Genomic DNA, 19,098 nt, shown 5'->3' with positions numbered 1-19,098 from the left:
AAAATTTTCTTCACCTATCATTTATTATGTTTCAAAAAAGAACATTCATTTTTATTTTAAAATTTGTTGTACAAGTATCATTTTTCAAATTATTTTGGATGAGTTGAAGTTGATGAAAACATAGACGGATCTATATGGTTGATAGTGGGAGCATTTGTTCCTATTATCATTTTACACATACATACTTTTTTTTATAAAAAAGATTAGTATATTTAAAAAAAATAAATAAAAGTTATATTTTAATAAAATAAACATATATATTTAAATTATTGTACGTATAAAATTTAAATTCAGAGAAAATATTTATTTATTTGATGTCTGTTAAACTTTTAAAAGAGATTAGTTCTCGTATATGATGAAAAATATTTCTTGATAACAAACTAATTATTTTTAAGTTTAATTATAATGTGTGTGTGTATAATGTATATACATATATTGTAAGATTTATGTTCTATTTAAAAATTTTATTATAAAATATATTTTAAAATAAATTATCATCTAAAAATTTATATTAGATATTAAAAATATGTTTATATCATAAATAAATTAAAATTTATTTTTATAGAATTTAACATATTTATTTTTATGTTTTTATTAATTTTAAATTATTATAATGTATGTCTCCCAGATTATAGTTCTTATAAATATTTTTTAAAAAAATATCTATAACAGAAAAATAAGTTATATTTAGGGAATGTGTTTTAATAAAATTTAGTTTAGACCTATTAAATTATAGTATAATTTAGTCTGATCTAATTTATTTTCACTACTTATTGTAATTATAAATATAAAAATTTATAAAAAAAAATAGTTATAATATATATTTATATTTTTAAAAATTATATATATAATTTTGAATATTATAAATATAATTTTGAATATTATAAATATACGGATAAATATTCTCTTGACTATCTAAAATTTTTATGTATGTTACTGGAAGAGAATAATGTGGGTGAGTTGGTGATGGAAGGGCATTGAGGGGTAGAGAGTGAGTTGATGTCAAGTAAGGTAAGGTTGAGAGTATATTAAAAGAAAATAATTGTAGGATATTGAGTTGGTGTAGTGTCCATATGTTAGGGTGGTCGATCACGATCCTCAAACATTAGCACGGGAAACAAAGACACAATAATATAAATTATACACAAGTAATAATAAATTTATTCTAATTGATTTGTTTTTTTTTTTAACTCTCATAATATTATGACATTTCATTTTAACACGAGAATCTGAATCTAGTGTTAGGCCACACTGATTCGAAGAGGAACAGGGTGATTGTGATTTAGTATTTCTTATTCAAGATGATTTAAAAATTGAAGTTTCTTCAATTTCCCTAGACCGTTTGGTAACGCTAACGCATTACATATCAATGAACGTGCACTTAGATAGTGAATAGTTTCTTTTGCGTTATTTTCTTTTATGAAAATTTGCCCTAATGTTGATATGTGACAGAAGTTCACTGTTATAGTTATTTAAATTTTACAGTGACACTTTGGCATAAAACCTAAAGTTTAAGATGATCGAATAGGAACACTAAGTAACATTTGTCTTGCCTCTGCTAATTTGCAAACTGTTTTCCCAGTGATCCGAAATTTTTGTGGCATGGCCGAATACAACAGTGTGCCTCGTTCTTGTGTCCATTACTATTAATGTTGTTTTTATGTGTCAGTTTTTTTCTGCCTGCAAGCCCATACATTATACATACATTGGATGCATATCCTTTTCCAAATTCCAAGGAAATCCAGCCTCAGTAAAAAGAAGCCAAAAAAGAATTTCACGTATCTCTGTCAAACGACAATGAAATTCAAATTATGCTGAAAAGATGAGACCTTTCGGCTTTCACGCACACAGCCCACACTTTGATTCTCATGTTCATATCCTCCTTACTGTGCTAAAACGACACCGACTTAAGCCATTTCCTTGAGAGCAAAACGACGCCAGGCTCACATTTCAATTAAAAACTATACTGTACAAAATACGTCCACACGTGCACAGCTGCTCCTATTTACAAACCAAACAAAAACCTCCATACAGATACAAGCTAGTAAACAAAAATCATAAACGCAAAACAATAAAAAATAAAATTTAAAAAAGGTTTCATTTTACTGTACACAACCGTTGATCATTGATTATGAACTTAGAGTATCGTATCGTTTATATAAAAAGATGTAGTAAAATTTAAAACTCTTTGATCTATTTTGTGCACTTTGTTTCATAGTACAACGCGTTTGCTTCCCCAATTCTTCATCGTTTTTCACCCAAAAAAATAAAATTAAAATTAAAAAAAGTGTAGGTAAATAAATTCATCCAGTTTCCCTTTCCGAAGTATGGTGTCTTGACCGGGAAACCGACTGAGCCAGTTTCTCGATTCTCTGGGCGAGTTGAGGCGAGAGCTTCTTAGCCGGTTTGCGTTCCTTCTCGGGTCGGAAATCGAAACCCAAAGCTTCGGAAACCTCTTCGGAGCTCCAGCCAGCTTTTCGGAGGGAATCCGAAAACCTATCCGCTTTCAAAAGCAAAGCATCCAAAAGCGCTTGATTATCCAAAACCACCATTTCCCCTTCGAAGAATCCAGAAGCTGAAACCTCAACCATTTCCTTTATATCCGATTCGCTCCACCCGCCCGCTTTCAAAACCGACCCGATTTGACTTATGTACTCTTCCACCCACCCGGGAACCTTCGATTTTCGCATCTCGAAGAACCTCTCCGGCGAAGACGACGACGAAGACGACGAGTTCCTCCTCCGCCTATCCGTCGCGGCGTCGGTCCAGAACTCCACCCACCGCGGCGTCCTCCCGCCGGCGTCGAGGCTCCGCCGCGAGAACGCGGCGGAAACGCCGGCGGATTTCTCGCTGACGGAGCGCTGCTTTTTGAGAACCATAGGATCGGACTCAGAGCAGCGGAACAGCGACTCGCGCTCGAAGAAATCGGAGAGATCCAAGCCGCAGCAGAAGATTCTGTTCTCGTCGACGAAGAAGATAGGGTTTCCGGCGAGGGAGGGGTTCGAAGGAATGTAGCAATGGTTGAAGATAGGGATCAGCAGCGGCGCTCTCTTCAGCGCGTTCCGCGCCAAGCGCAGCGCCTTCTCCGGCTCGCACGGCCGCGGACCCCACGACTTCGACCACAGCGCGTTCCGCGCGATCTGGAACGAAATCGCGGCGATCGGAAGGTCGAGCGACGCGCGCAGGTGGAGGCGCGCGCCGCCGGAGCGCCAGTCCGGGAATCCCGGACCGACGGGGAGCCCCGCCGCGAGGACGGCGCGGAGGTCCGGAGGGAACGCGAACCCGAACTCGGCCTCCGCACGTGCGAACTCGGCGTCGGAGAGGCCGTGCTGCACGTGTATCCCCGAGTTGCGAAGGTGGTTTAGGACCTTGTCTGCGAGTGAAGCGAAGGAAACGACGCCGTTGCGGACTGGGAGAGTGGGCGCTGCTGCCGCTCGGGCCGATAAACGACGTAGGCCTGCTATGTGGGCCGGGTTTAGACCGGTCATCCTCCGGTCCACGTCGACCATTTTGGTTTGAAGAGAGTTTTGAGTGATCGTTAGTGTGTTCTTCCCTGCCTTTCTTTCTAGTTTCTACACACTGGACTTCAACTTCCGCACAAGGAGCCTCTTTATTTTATAGCACCAAAACGCTGGACCCCACTTTCGGATTTCTTTTTTTTTTTTTTTTCTCTTTTTCTCATAAGCCATGTTTTTGTCGTAAATGGTAAATAGAAATTTGCAAATTACAAGGCGTGATATGATATGATATGATATAATCATATAATAGCTGTTGAGCAACGGTTCATTCAGGAAACACCTGTGACTGTATTATTTGTGTTCCTTTATCAACGGGAGTGCCATTTTTTGCGACTAATCTCTTTAATCTATTAATAATATTTTGTTGATTTATTCTACTCATGGTAAGTAAGTTGCGATTTGCTTTTTGAGTGAGCATAAAGAGATTTGGCATTATTGTTTTTACTATCATGTATGGCTTGGTTAAGTTGTGGTTTAAGATTATTATTGGTAGTAAGTATGCATGACTAATGTTTGGCCCACGAGCAATCATGGGTATGTTTGGCGGGGGAAATAAAAGCTAAGCACACAATCATCATGGCACATTGTTGGGTTGTACTCTAACGTTAATCTCTTCTTTTCTTTTCTTTTTTTCTTGTTACTTTTATTTCTTTCCGCCATTGATAGAAGAAACATGAAGAAAAAGGTTATTTCGAACTAATGATTAGTGATTAAGAATTACGTAGGTTAAAGAGGAGGTGTCCCTGAAATAGAGGGCATGGTTAATTCTGCAATTAATTGGCCTCCCATCCAATCCCAAGTACCAATATCTGTCGAAACAACAGTAGTAGCAACTTTGGCGTTGTTAACCTCCGTGGTATTACTATTTTCCCATTCAATTTGTCGTGGTTTGGTCTCGATGCAACCTCTTTATAAATTTTAATCTTTTATTTATATTTAAGTCATATCACATTTAATAATATAATATTTAGAAATTAAAAGAAATTATAAAAAAATATATAAATCAGATTTATTAATAAAATAAAAATTAATTATTCATTAAAATATAAATATATATATATATATATTATTTTTTACTTTTATCTTTATATATTATGTCAATAAACATCACGTCACTTAAATAATCATAAATTATTGAAAAATATTAAAATTTAATAATTAATAAATTTTAAATGGTTAATAAGACCAAAATTTTATATTTTTAAAAATATAAAGATTAAATATTTCTATTTAAAAATAGAAAAATAAAAATTAAAAATTGACAAAAATAGAGAAACTAAAAATATAAATTTACTTAATTTTTAATATAATGAGTTCTTTATAAATAAATAAATATATATATATATATATATATATATATATATATATATATTTCATATATAACAGTATAAAGTTTTAATACATAACAAGAGTGCCTACAAAAAAAAATTATATTGCTTACCAAATATAATTGATAGCATTCTTCATATATTTATGTGTTTGTGTGCATGTTGTTTTAAGAAATAAAAATGAATCCAATTTTACCTCTTGAGTATTACAATCGTCATATATCATTATTATTGATATTGGTGTATAAACTTGATTATGAGGTAATATATTTACTTTTTTATTATAATTTAATGATTAAAATCGAAGAGTGTTACTTGCATTCTAACATGATCCTCTTTAGAAGAAAAAAAAGGTAATAAGTAAAATTTATATGACTTTCAATCATCTTCTCCTTCTTTTCATTTTTTCTTAATTTTTCAAATGTTCATGAGTTAAGCCATTCTCGTTGAGAATTGATATAGTTAGACCTAATATCGTGCACTTTTTTAATTATTTATTTACTTTTTATATATAAATTATTAGTTTTTCATACTATTCTTAGTGTATATTGTGTCTTGATCACTCATAATATGATTTATTGGACTTAAACATAGTCGAAAAATGTTCTTGAAAGTGTGAATTGAAATAGAAATCAAATAAAATTTATAGGTTAGCTTTCACACCTATTGGTCGAATGATGTATATGAAAGAAGTATAGTAAATACTAATCTCTATTATAACTTCAAGTCTTACTGTATTTAATGTATTGTTTACTTTGATGTATTGCAATTTTATCTTTTATTTTATTTGAATTATTATGATTTTATCCTTAAAAAATATTTTGGTGTGTAAGAGAAAGAGATGTATTTATAAATTATCATTGACTTTATTTTTTATATAATGCAACAACCCCTAACATTTATATCATATTAATTAGTTCATCTTTTTTTTTTTTTGCATTTTAATAATTGAAATATTCTAAAAATAATAATTTATTATATTTTTTTTAACTTGAAGTTTTAATTTAAATTATCACAACAATCATTGAAGGTCATTTTATAAATTAGATATAATAGTGTTAACTTTGAGTAAAATCGCAATTCTCTTGAGAAATAATATATAATCACAAAATTACTGCTAACATGATGTGATATATTTGACAAAATTTTAACAAATACTTCACATAAAGTTAATAGGATGGTTGATATCTTGTGATAGTGTAACTATCTTAACTATTTTCTTTTATTCATTTTCATTAAAATTAAACTTGATATAAAAATTACGATAACTTACATAAATTCATGTGAATCAATTGGGTTAAGTCCTATTGATTTATTTTAACCATATAAAACCACAACAAGATTGAGTTATAGTATCTAACAAATGTGTTGAAGTGTTAATATTATAAAACACGATATTTTTTATTTGTCGTTATCTGTTTTTTATATTATAAAAAAACATTAAAAATGAATTTAAATACAACATATATATATATATTTATTGATCTTTAAAAGAATATAAATATACATCTTAAAATAAAAAAGAATAGTTTCCACATCTTTTAAAATAGGAAATGTAATTTACCATAAAAGAAATAAAGCGTTAGTTAGCTTCAGAAGCTAGCAGAAGTGCTGCCATGGGTACTGTTTCCGAGAAGTTCAACGATTTAAAAGCATGGGTGAGAAGTTGGCATCACGCATCCTCGTTATTAATGTGATGGTTCACCCTAAAAGGTGACGATGTATTTGGATTTGGAGGTTAGGAAGAACAGTAACCTCAACGGCTCAACCTCAACCATAACTATCACACACACACACTCTCTACAGGATGGGGTTGCTTAAATAAATGCACAATGCACGCAATAAATTATAAATTAAATTTTCCAATTAAAGACTAACATAAAAGTAATCAAATTATTATATCTAAGCTTAATTTCGGAAAAAATTCCTAAATAAAAATAAAATAAAATAGAAACCTCTTAAAACTATTCATGTTTCCAATAATATTATAAAACTTGTAGGAATACAAGTTAAAAATGGGAAAGAATTTAACTAATGGACAAACCATGTAACTGAATTTTATGTTAAATCTTAATCTAAAAAATTAAAATATTGTTATTATTTTTCTGTTTTACTTATATACTATGAATCATTTTTGGTGTTTTATTACTAATAATAAAAAATATTATCATAGACTTAAACTAAACATGTTATTTTTAACATAGTTATCTCTTTTCAATATAAGACTTCTCGCTCATACTTTACACTAATCAATTTTAAATTTAATTAGATACAAATTTAGAAGAAAAAAATTGCTAACTTTTTCTATTAAAAAAAGGGTTTATATTTTTTTAAAAAAAATTAAACTTTTTTTTTAATTAAACTTGTATTCGAACATATTTTTAATCTATGAAGTTTAGTACTACATTTAAAACTTGCAAAGAATTGACCACTTTAAAGGGTAGGTTTATCCAAGAAGTTAGGGGAATCCTAGAAATTGCTTTCAAAAGAGAAAAGGGATTATTTAGCGACCGCCATTGCTAGGAAAGCCGGCATCTGATATTTTCTTTTTGTTATTTTTCTTAACGTCTCTTTGTAGCATTGGATGCATGCACATGATGCCTTCCTACAATCACTTGTGAAAATTTTGATTATGGCCGCCCAACTGACAAGTGTTTTTCCCCACTCTTAACTTTATTAATATCAAAATGTTTGTACTTAATTGTTCTATTTAAGGGAGCACCATCAACTGTTTATTGGACATAAAAGACCCTCTAGTCAAACATAAACTTTGCTTTGTGTCAACATATGAAAGGAAGAAATTAAGATGCATTGGTTAAGGCATATGTATTGCAATATTTGAGCTAAGAAAGAGAAAAGAAAAACGCAAGTGTGGCTTAATAAATCCTTTGCACATGCATTTTTGGCTTCAGACCCCAACTAGAAAAGCACTTGATGAGTGAATATAATTTGGATAAAGTTATCCCCTGTCTAGTAGTTTCTTATTATGTGCTTGCAGTGTGATAAATAAATTTTGTACAAAGAATTATATTGATAGTTATTTTGATTTGTATAATATGTCAAATTGCATATTAACGGTCACTTTCTGAGGCTGTGCACGTGACCAAAACACTGATATTCCCCCAAACTGCAATATACTATTGCTATAGCTATAAGCCACCAAAGATATTGGCGCAAAGAAAGGAAAATAATAAGTAGCTAGGGTGAAACAAAGCAACTGTCATGTGAACTTGGCCAAAAACTTGGACCATTTCCATGAAAGAAATAAATTGGTTTAATATCTTACCTGATCATTGGTTGGTAACGATGGAATTCGGTCAACGACTTTGTGTTGCATATTAATTACTGTATTTTTCTTCTTTTTTTTTATCTGTTTGAACCAAAGAGCATATTCCATTATAAAAATTGATGTCTCAAATAACACCTTAAGACAGGAAGAGAAAGAGCGGAAAAAATAAAATTATATGTATGATCAAATAGTTAAAATTTTCACTTGACTTTAGATATAATATAAATTATATATGTCGAGAGGAAAATGGTGATTTTATATGTGCATGCAACATTTTAACAAAGATCGGTCACTATTTTTTACAGTTGATATTTCTTACCAATATCATAATTGTCAAAAAAATATATATGCATATGATGAGTAATTTGATGCAATAAGAAGAAAAATAAGGAAAAATAAATAATGTCAAATTATATTTTCTTTTTTGTATAAACTAGAATATTCTCTACTAGGACAATCTAGTTTAAGTCAAATAAGACTACAATTGATGTTAAAGCTCTCTCTTTGAATATTTAACACATCTAATTATTTAATTAGGACCTTGACTCAATAAAAAGAATTGATTTTTATGTTAAAGAAATGGAGTGTTCACACTTTTTATAAGAATAAAGAGTAATAATATACCTCCTATTATTATTTTTATGGTAAATATTAGATGAAAAGTAAATTCGTTTAATATCTTAAAAATATAAAAATGGATTTATATTAACAGTAAAAAAAAATAGGAAGAAGATTTGTAGAAAGATTTTAAATTCTTTTTTATATCTTCCATTCCATGTCATGTAAGAAGAAAAAGCAAGTAAAAAAATAAGTGTTAATCTAACTTTTCAATGTAATAATTATTATTTTTCATTTATATCCTTAAGACTATTATTTAATAAATTATTATTGTAATATATCGTTTATAAGAAAAAAGATTGACAAAACGTTAATTATGTAAAATTGTTATTTTCATTTATCTTATTATTTATTTTTCTTGATTTGAAAAAAAAAAAACTTAAAATAACACTTGATATAAAATGAAAGGAATATAAAGTCGTACTAATAATTATTCTTAATTAATTAAGAATGTAAAAGTCTTTTACATAATGTATGGAAATCAACCTTTTTTTTTACAATCATATATAAAATAATGTCCACAGTATTAATAACCAAAATCCGAAGCCCCACTTGTGGAGGGCACATAATCCATGTACTTCATTAAGTAAACGATGGATCCACTTGAAACCGTCTTAGTTTGGAAGCAACTTCAACGCCACTCATTCCCCTCACATCCTATGTCAAGAATCTGACTTTGTTGGACTTTTGGGGGGTTTACATGGCCCATTTTTCACACTTGCTTTTAAAAGAAAAGCCCCCTCCTTTGGGAACCACCCTTCTGTTTTTTGTTTTCTCATTCTACTTTCCTTGAGAGCAAGACTTTCATAGCCTTTAAGTCTTTAACATATATATTATGCTCATGTAATCTTGCTTTGTGGATGAGGATCCATGTGAAACTTTAAAATAATAATCTTAAATTATTAGAACTCTTTCATGAGAGATATGATATTTTTATTCTTGACCAATATTTTAATTTTAACTCATTTGTATTATTAGTCTATCATATCAGATACATGTAATCGTAATTTTTATCATAATCCACCATTACATCACAAATTGATGATGTATGTGTAAAAAGAAAGAAAATATTTACAAATTATCTTTAACTTTAATTTTTAAATTATGTGAAACTACATGTATAATCTAATCTTTTTTACAAGTAAACTTAAAATCACGTTAAGAGTAATGTTATTATGCAACCATCAGCAAAAAAAAATAATTTACTATTAATTTTTACATAGTAAAAAATTCATATATTAATAATAAAAAAATCTCATGATAGTAAAAAGATTTAACAAATATTTTTTTTATAAAAAAAATTCAAATTTTATTTTAAGTCTCACTTGTGGTGATTCTCAAATGACATGAGACTTTTTTTATTATAACTAGGTTGCATGGTCTTGTAATTTGAACATATTGTACCATAGCCACAAAGAATTAATTAGATTGAATCGAATCGGGAGGACTTTTGAGAAAGGCATGGACCAAGTAGAATGGTCACTGACCTTATCGTAAGCTACAAAAGAAGGAAATGTCAACAATTTGTGGTTGAGTGAGTGAAGAAGCATTTGGAGATTCGCCACACTTGTCGTGAGAAAGATGAAATCTTCTTTATGTGTATGGCAATGTAGGGGTCCCCATGTACCAAATGGAGGTTGGGGCTACATTGCTTCTTTGTCTTTCTCAAATTAAGCTACAAGTTACAACCATTTTGCTTCTTAATCACTGATTTGTCAACAAACGAATTGAACCCTCCAAATCATTTCTCAACAACATTCCAAAATGTGTGTTAGGCTCTCATTTTCTATTATATATAGTATGGAGTACATGGTGATGGTGTTCACCCCAGATTTGGTCACGTCTGATGAACATAACAGAACCGTGACATCTAATCTAAGTCTAACCACGTTGCTGGGTCGGGAGAATTTCTATATTAACTACTGAAATAATCATCGAGGGTTTTGATTTATAGCACTAATCGTTCTTTGTATGTGCATTTTTGTTTACCATTAAACAAAGTGTTAAGTAATGTAGAGACAAAAAAAGTGGGTCACTGACGCTTGTCGGGTTGTGATCCGAACGGTGGATCTACAATTTGGACGTGGAATATTGAGAAATGATCTGATGAGTAGATGTTCATGCTAGTTTACGAATAGTTCAGTGCTGGTACGTCACAATCACAAACAAAGCTACTCCATAGTAAAGGGGTTCTACTTTATGTCACAGAATTTCAATTTGGAATTGAAATTTTCTCGATTTCTATGCGGTAACTTATCAGGGAATTAAGCCTAACTCAACCCTACAAAACTAGCTTGTAAGGTAAAGATTATTTTCTACTTATATACTATTTAATTATCTAATTTTTAGTTGATATGGGACTTGAGTTTTTCCTAACCCTACAAAACCAGCTTGTAAGGTAAGGATTGTTTTCCACTTATATACTATTTAATTGCCTAATCTCTAGTTGATATGGGACTTGAATTTTTCTCAATACACCCCCTCACGTCCAGTACTATTGGGTTTGGTACGTAGATAAATGGTATGTAGCCATTTTTAATGATCTAGGAATGGCAGGACTTGAGTTTTTCTCAATACACCCCTCATACCCATGGTATCAATGGTGGGTGACCCATTTAAAGTGGATCTAAATGACTCTGATACAATTTTAGAATAGTGAATTAAGTCTAACTAAACCCTACAAAACCGGCTTGTAAGATAAGGGTTATTTTCCACTTATATACTATTTAATTGCCTAATCTCTAGTCGATGTTAGATTTGGATTTTTCTCAATATAACTAATGGTATAATATATTGAACGCGTGAAGACTTGTCTTACATAATTCCTAAACCAACGGATTCTATAATTCTGTTGTAAGATATTATTGGGCACATTTATATCTAGGACATGCTCTGCAGTTTTGGTGGATACTGAGGAAGCTTGAACCATGAAAAATGTTAGTACAATATAAAAAAATATTGACTAAAGATACACTCATCGAATAAACCAATGAAGAAATACACCCTCTGCAATTTCTTATTTGTTTTTCTGAAAAGCGGGATTTATATTAGCCACAAAAGCATATTATTCTCTTTATCTACTGTTTTATTGACGTAAAAAACACACTTTGTATTTCAGACAATTTAAAATAAAATAAAAGTGAACAAATAACAATAAGAAAATCTGGACTCTGAACATTTTTTTAGTAATTGTAATTATAAGGTTAATTTTTGACTAATTTTGAAAAGTGAAATTTATGGAAAAGTAAAAATAAATAAATAAAAAATAAAAACTAAATAAAAAATGATAGAAAAATGTAAAAGTGGTTGGAGAAGTAATTATAAGAACAAAATTGTCAATATATATATATATATATATATATATATATATATATATATATATATATATAATAGAATAATCTCTTGAGGTAAATCAGAATACAAACTAAATCTCTATTTTTTCCTACTTTATCAATCAACATTTTCTTTCTTATCAGCTTTGAATGTGCACTTCACACATTAGTTCAATGTTTGTGGAAAATATTTTTTCTTATTTATCTCAAATTACTCTACAATTTTCGAATTATGTTATTGTTATTATAATTAATTCCTATTAATAAAAAAAATAAAAGTAGAAGTTATATGAATTCCATGGAAGCTTCTTCTGATTTTCTTTACCCTGAAAATTATATCTGAAGTTAAAACTAACAGGATAATTAGTGGAAAAATGATAAAGATGAACTTAGGTTTTTATTAGTGAAATTATTTAATCGAAATGATCAAGCAGTGACCTCACTATAGGCTTCTCACCTCTTGGATCATACTCATGCCAAAACCAAAACAAAAATGACGCCAGGATGATGTAAATGTACAGTATATATACAAATAGAAGTAAAAGGGGGTAATTTAAAACAAGGGTTAGAATACAGACCAAATAATTGATATATGCCTCTCTTTCTCAAAACATATAAAGCATGGAAAATGTAGTTTGTGTTGGTTATATACTTATAAAATGTAATATATTTATTAGTTTTATTGTACAAGCATGTGATGATAGGAGATTCATCAGATGTGAATGCATGCCCAAAAGAGAATATAATGTGTAGGGTAAGAACTTTCTACTTTTTAGTATTATTGATCGGTATATCTGAGAAATAAATTAATAATCAAGCTGTCCAAGAAAAGATACATCACGCCATGTGCTTCACTTATATAAATCTGAACCTATTATATAATTTAATTAAGTGGGTCGAGCTAGTTAAGGGTCTGCAAGAATATAAATACAAGTTAAATATGTCATTCAAACATATAATTAGTGGACTGTGATTAGTCTCTTCAAGTATATATTACATATAACCCACAAAAAGGCTTAATCATTTGTGGTGAGGGGAAAGCAAATAAATAAATAATTAAAAGTGCCTAAAGTAAAGATGAAACCCTTCTATATTGGTTGTTTTTTTAGTTAAGACTTTCTCATTGTCCAAGAGAAAGGTTAGCTAGCTAGTTGGAGATAGGGAATTAGAAGTTGCCTTAGACATATATTGAGGGCACCCCATCTAGGTCTAGCTAGCTCATGTCCAACCAAAGTTGCTAGATTAGATATGAGTTTTAAACAAGATTACTGACCCCTCGTGTGAGAGTAAAGATATTGTTATATATTCCAAAGTGTTGTTTGTGAAAATAAAGTAGGGGAAGGGTATCAAGTAAAGGTGAGAATAGAAGGTTAAAGGCTATACTGAGAGCATGAGCATGGATCACTTTCACTAAGGAAGACGCGTGGGGTGTGAAAAGGACAGAATAAAGTGAAGTTTTAGACGTGAGCGTGATGGCCTAGCTTTAAGATCAGATACTGGGAAAATCCCGTGTGCTTCAAGAAATGCTCAATAGATGCCAAGGACAACTAGCCATTGCAATTTGCTACCTAATTATACATATATTACCAATAGCTTTCGTAACTCATTAGTATTTCCACATATGTATAAATAAATATCTTAGAGTTCCTTTTCCTTTGGCCTACAACAATTCACGCTAGAGGTAGAATAGAATCAGAATCAGTTTACTTGATAACATGTCCACTTGATGCTAAAAATATCACAACCTCAATTCAAAATGGAAGCCAAAGGTTAAAAGTTAAAAAGAAATATTAAAATACAAACAAAGTCTAGTGTCATTAGAACAAGAGAGTAAATATATGTTTATAAGTATACAAAATCTTCATTAATATGATATCTTTATCTTTATCCTGATGATTAAAAATAAATTCATGAAATTTTAAGTTTAAATTAGACAATACGTGTGAATTTTTGTTGTACAAAATATAATATATCTCTTAAAAAATATTTCTATACAAATCACAACAAAATATAATACTTTTTTTATAAAAAAAATATTTCTACAATCTACTACAAAATACAAAACAAACCATTGCTGATTTGGAGAGATCGAGGTTGTGTAAAATATTTAGAACAATATAATTTAAATAACTAGGTTTTTGCGATTTTCAAACTATTGCAAAAGCAATGCGTTTAGTTTTGTGACTATGATATCCCATCCCAGGTTACATTTATTGTCTTTGGTCTATTTCAATCTTCAATGTCTTGTACAGTTTTATTTTCTTTCAGAGTAGTCGATTTCCTGATCCTTATCGCAGATAATTTGGTCAAAAGCAATTTACATGGCCTTTTTTTTGGATGGCACGACACAATGAACATCCACAATTGAATTGAGAGCAATAAAAACTCTCGGCTTATCTTGGAGACTTTTTTTTTTTAATATACTGTTTTTTTTATTTATTTATTTAAATAACCCAGAGTGAAATATATTTACCTAAATATACCACCTAGTTTTGTAGGTGAGAAATCGGTTACTGGGTAACCGATTTCTCAAAGGGATTTTTCAAAATTTTGGAAAAATCCCTTTGAGAAATCGGTTACCCAGTAACCGATTTCTCAAAGGCCCTTTTTTTTTTTTTTTTTTTCGTTTTTTTTGTTTTCTTTTTTGTTTTTTTTAATTTAAATTTTTTATTCTAGATTTATAAATTCTTTTTTAGTTTTTCAGTTTAAAATATATAGAATTTAAAAAAAATTATAATGAAATTTAAAATAATTAATTTGAACATCATAGCTTCTACTTCTGGTTCCACCTATGTTGTATCACTGTTAAATTTTAAGTTATTTTTAAATTTTGTATTAATTGTAAATAAAATAATTTAGTTAAGTTTTTAGAATAAGAATAAATAATAAAATAATTATTAAATAAATAAATAATGAAATAAATATGAATTTAAATTAATTAAAAAAAGACAATTTTTATTTAAAATGATAGTAAAGAAAATACAATATTTGGAAAGTTTGATGACATTTTAAGCTTGGTGACTTGAACTCCCTTGACGATAAGGACATTTCTTCTTTGAGTGACCGACATTCCTGCAGAGAGAACACCTTCTTGGTTGGCCTGGTTCAACCATATCCATTTCAGTGCGTATTCTGGATGACTTTGGACGACCTTTTTTATTTCTAATGTGTTCCGGATTTGGTATGATTTGCGGTTCTTCACAATCCGGCCAATAAGATTCATTAGGCAGTTCACCAAATAATTCGTTATACACATTTGAAACATATTGTAATGTGTATACCGGATGTATGTAAGATTTATAATCATGGTGAACATGCTTACATGCAGCAACAACATGGGAGCATGGCATGTGTAGCTTTTGGAATTTTCCACAGTCACACCAGTTGTCATGTAGTCTAACCGTGAAAGTTCCAGTAGGTCGTGTTTCTCTTGGGTTAATGGTCTCTTGCACCAAAAAACGTGTACTGTGACGATCAAATTCGAGGACATGATGACTATTAGCCTTTGATTCTGCATCTCTCATGGCCCTATTCATTATATCCGTATAAACTTGGCCAGCCCTAAGTTTAGCATCGACTTCCTTCCCCTTTTGGATGAATAAGGCATTACATCTCTTATAAGTCGACATGATGATTGCAGAAATTGGCAAATTTCTTGTTTTTTTAAGAATGGAGTTAATTGCCTCAGCCAAGTTGGTAGTCATGTGTCCCCATCGTCGGCCACCATCCCATGCAAGAGTCCATTGTTCTTTTGGTATGGTGTTGAGCCATTCAATTACACCTTCGGTTTCTGGTTCGCTCCTTAGCGTATTGTAGTAGTAATTGAATCTTGGCTCAGTCATCCCATAAGCTGTGAAATATTACATTTCCGCTAGCATCGAGGTATGGATTAATTTTTATACCACTTTAATACATCAAACAAGTAAAATATTTAATCTAAAATTTTATAATTGTACAAATGTTTTAGGTGGTCAGGAAGAGGGCTAAGATTTACCGGGACGCCCCATGGAGACTTACTAGGCTACAGATTAAGATATGACAACATGAACCATAACGAGGTAATACAATGTAAACTTCTCTCAAACATACTCTCTTTTACATCAAACAAGTACAATAATTAACCTTTTTCTTTTACAGTTTCTATGGTTGCCATATAGGGAATTTCAGTCCTCATTGCCACCACGTGCTTATCAAGATTCTAGAATATGGACTGCTTGTACTGCTTTAACTTCATTTGCAGTTGTAGTCTGGCATCAAACTGATAGAGTCCAATTGCAATTTGGCTTATGCCAACCAATTCCCAACGAAGCTCATAATCTTGATAAATTGCACGACATAGACATGAGAGGACATAGCGACACCAACTGGGCTCAACAACATGCTGACTGGATTTCCATTTGGAAAGACAGACGCAAACATGTTATTTTTGGGGAACCACTTCAAGGGCCTCTCCTACACACTCCAGAGTATTTACAATGGTTTCATGCTAATTCTAAATTATTTCTTTGTAGCCAGTATTCTTCATCTCATGCATCCACTTCTAGTACGCAACTCCCAACAACAACTACAACAACATTCGCAATGGCTGGAGATAATCACCCACCTTATACTGTGGAACAACATCCTCAATCTTATCCATCATTTCATACACACCATGAACAATTCATGTACACACCACCATCAACAACAACTCCAACAGGGGACTTCATGAGCAATCTTTTTGGCGTCGACATACACACGCCACAAAGTGCATATAATTACATGCAAAGCATGAATTTCCCTTCATTTTCGTCTTATCACTCTGAGGTCCATGGAAGTGGTTCGTCAAATCCAGCCACTGATACTGTTAATATACAACATGACGAGGACCAGGTTGAACCACAACAACCACGCATTGGTCGTCGAAACCCAACAAGGAACCGGCAACCTCCGAGGTGTGGAACGGGTGGCCATAAACATCATTAAAGTTGGATTCTAATTTGCTGCATTGTTATTCTGTTGTTGTTCTTTTTTATTAGAACTCCTATATTATTGTTGTATTTTGGTTTTATTTCAACTTCTTCATCTCAATTAATGTTGTTTTTATCTAAAGTTGTCATTTATCATAATATTTTCTTTTTTAAATTTTCTAATTAAATTTAATTTTATTCTTTAAATTTAATTTTAAATACATTCTTATAATCTAAATTCAAAATAATAACTAAATTAATTATTTTAAATTTCATTATATATTTTTTTTTAAAATTCTATATATTTTAAACTGATAAACTAAAAAAAAAATTATAAATCTGAAGAAAAAAAACTTAAAAATCAGAAAAAAAAATAGAAAACGAAAAAAAAAAAAAAAAAAAAAAAGGGCCTTTGAGAAATCGGTTACCCAGTAACCGATTTCTCACCTAAAAAATCAAATGGTATATTTACGTAAATATGTTTCACTTTGGGTCATTTAAATAAATAAAAAAAAAAACAGTATATTAAAAAAAAAAACTCTATCTTGGACAATGGACACTGACATAAAGCAGCCACTTATTTAATGTGTAACTGGTTTTCTTCATCAGATATTGTTAACTGTCATCATCATCGTCATAGTTAATGTCTAACAATCAAGTTACTGTGACCCAAAACCAGCAGGGGAGAAAACAAGATAATTTCCTACTTATTTGATAAGAAAAGCATTTTTTTTAATCCAAACAAAGGACTAGTAAATAATCCAATATTTTAATCTACTATTATTCTGCTCAGTCTTCAGACAGATCACAGATAGCATAAGATAAAATACTGGAAAAACGTACTGATGTGCAATTCTCATCCAAATTATCTCAGACTCTGAACACTTAACTAAATAAGTTGCATTAAATATGCGGTAAAAGTAATAATATGTTAGTTGGATCTCAGCGGTTTCGGGTTAGCCACGTGATCTAAGCACTTGACCAAAATCTGAAAATTGCAGATTTGTTAGGAAGCACTTCTTATAGTAACTGCTAATTATTGAGAATAGTGTCCACCTTCCCTTGGACATTGGTGGTTGATTTAATGGCAGCGGCACCGAAAAAGTAAAGGCACGGAAACCTCGTGACTTCGATTCGGTGGTTCCTGTGCTTTGCTTTTGAGGTGTGACCACAAATACACAATTGGGAATGAATTCTATTAGGTAAAATTTTCAACATCACCTGCTTCTTTGAAAAATTTATGTACATCTCTCTCTCTTTAAAAGTCTCATCAAAGTTTGAGTCGACCTACTAATTTAATATGTTCATGAAGAAATAAATACTGAATATTTACATGATATTTTTATGTGAAATTTCATTTTACTAGACAAATAAATAAAAATATATCTCATGTAAAATTTTCATATAAAATGATTAGTTCCATAGCCGAAAGATGCCTACAGTGCACAATCCATCAAATCCAAACACTGCAAAAAATTTAGATTGGCTTCAACGGCATTCAGATTCATCTTTGTTATATGTATTAGAGTTAATCATTTATATACTGCCAGTATAAAATTTTTTCACATTGACAACTAATCAGATTTGTTAATAGTGCCTTTTTTTTATTTTAATTTAATTAAATAAGCAAATGACATGACACTACTAACAGATCTGATTGGTTGTCAGTGTAAAAAAATTTTACACTGGTAGTGTATAGGTGATTAACTCTATGTATTATTACATTAGCTCGTTAAAAACTTTAATCACAATATTGTTTTCCCAAAAAGTTAAATCTTCATCGTATTTATTAAAAAAAAAAAACACCAAAATAGTCCTCCAGTATTTGTTTGGTTAAGATGTAATAAAAATGACAGAAATGTGGATAAATGAATTAGGAAAGAAATTGGACTCATTTTAATTGCAATAGGAGGAAAAGAGACTTTACAAGAAAGGGGTCCATGGTACAAATTTCCCTTTCTCGTACGGCACAAGTCAACTACAGGAAGAGAGGTTGACCAGAAAAATAAAAAAAATAAAAATAAAAATAATAATAATAAATAAATAAATAACAGTTTAGGAAGG

General features: G+C 30.7%; 2 protein-coding genes across 2 annotated transcripts; both read right to left on the bottom strand.

The window, feature by feature from the left end:
• Positions 1–2,172: 2,172 nt before the first annotated feature.
• On the bottom strand, positions 2,173–3,633 carry LOC109800961 (uncharacterized). Its single transcript, XM_020361900.3, has one exon. The coding sequence runs from the start codon at positions 3,507–3,509 to the stop codon at positions 2,304–2,306; it is 1,206 nt and encodes a 401-aa protein (XP_020217489.1). The 5' UTR covers positions 3,510–3,633; the 3' UTR covers positions 2,173–2,303.
• Positions 3,634–15,093: 11,460 nt separating this feature from the next.
• Positions 15,094–15,927, bottom strand: LOC145953542 (uncharacterized). Its single transcript, XM_083067518.1, has one exon. It carries the CDS (start codon positions 15,925–15,927, stop codon positions 15,094–15,096), a length of 834 nt encoding a protein of 277 aa, XP_082923644.1.
• Between the last annotated feature and the right edge of the window lie 3,171 nt (positions 15,928–19,098).

This window comes from Cajanus cajan, chromosome 11 (assembly GCF_000230855.2).
Source record: "Cajanus cajan strain Asha chromosome 11, NIPB_CcT2T_4, whole genome shotgun sequence".
NCBI lineage: Eukaryota > Viridiplantae > Streptophyta > Magnoliopsida > Fabales > Fabaceae > Cajanus > Cajanus cajan.
The sequence above is the reverse complement of the archived record's forward strand: the minus strand, read 5'-3'. Positions and strand labels throughout refer to the sequence as shown.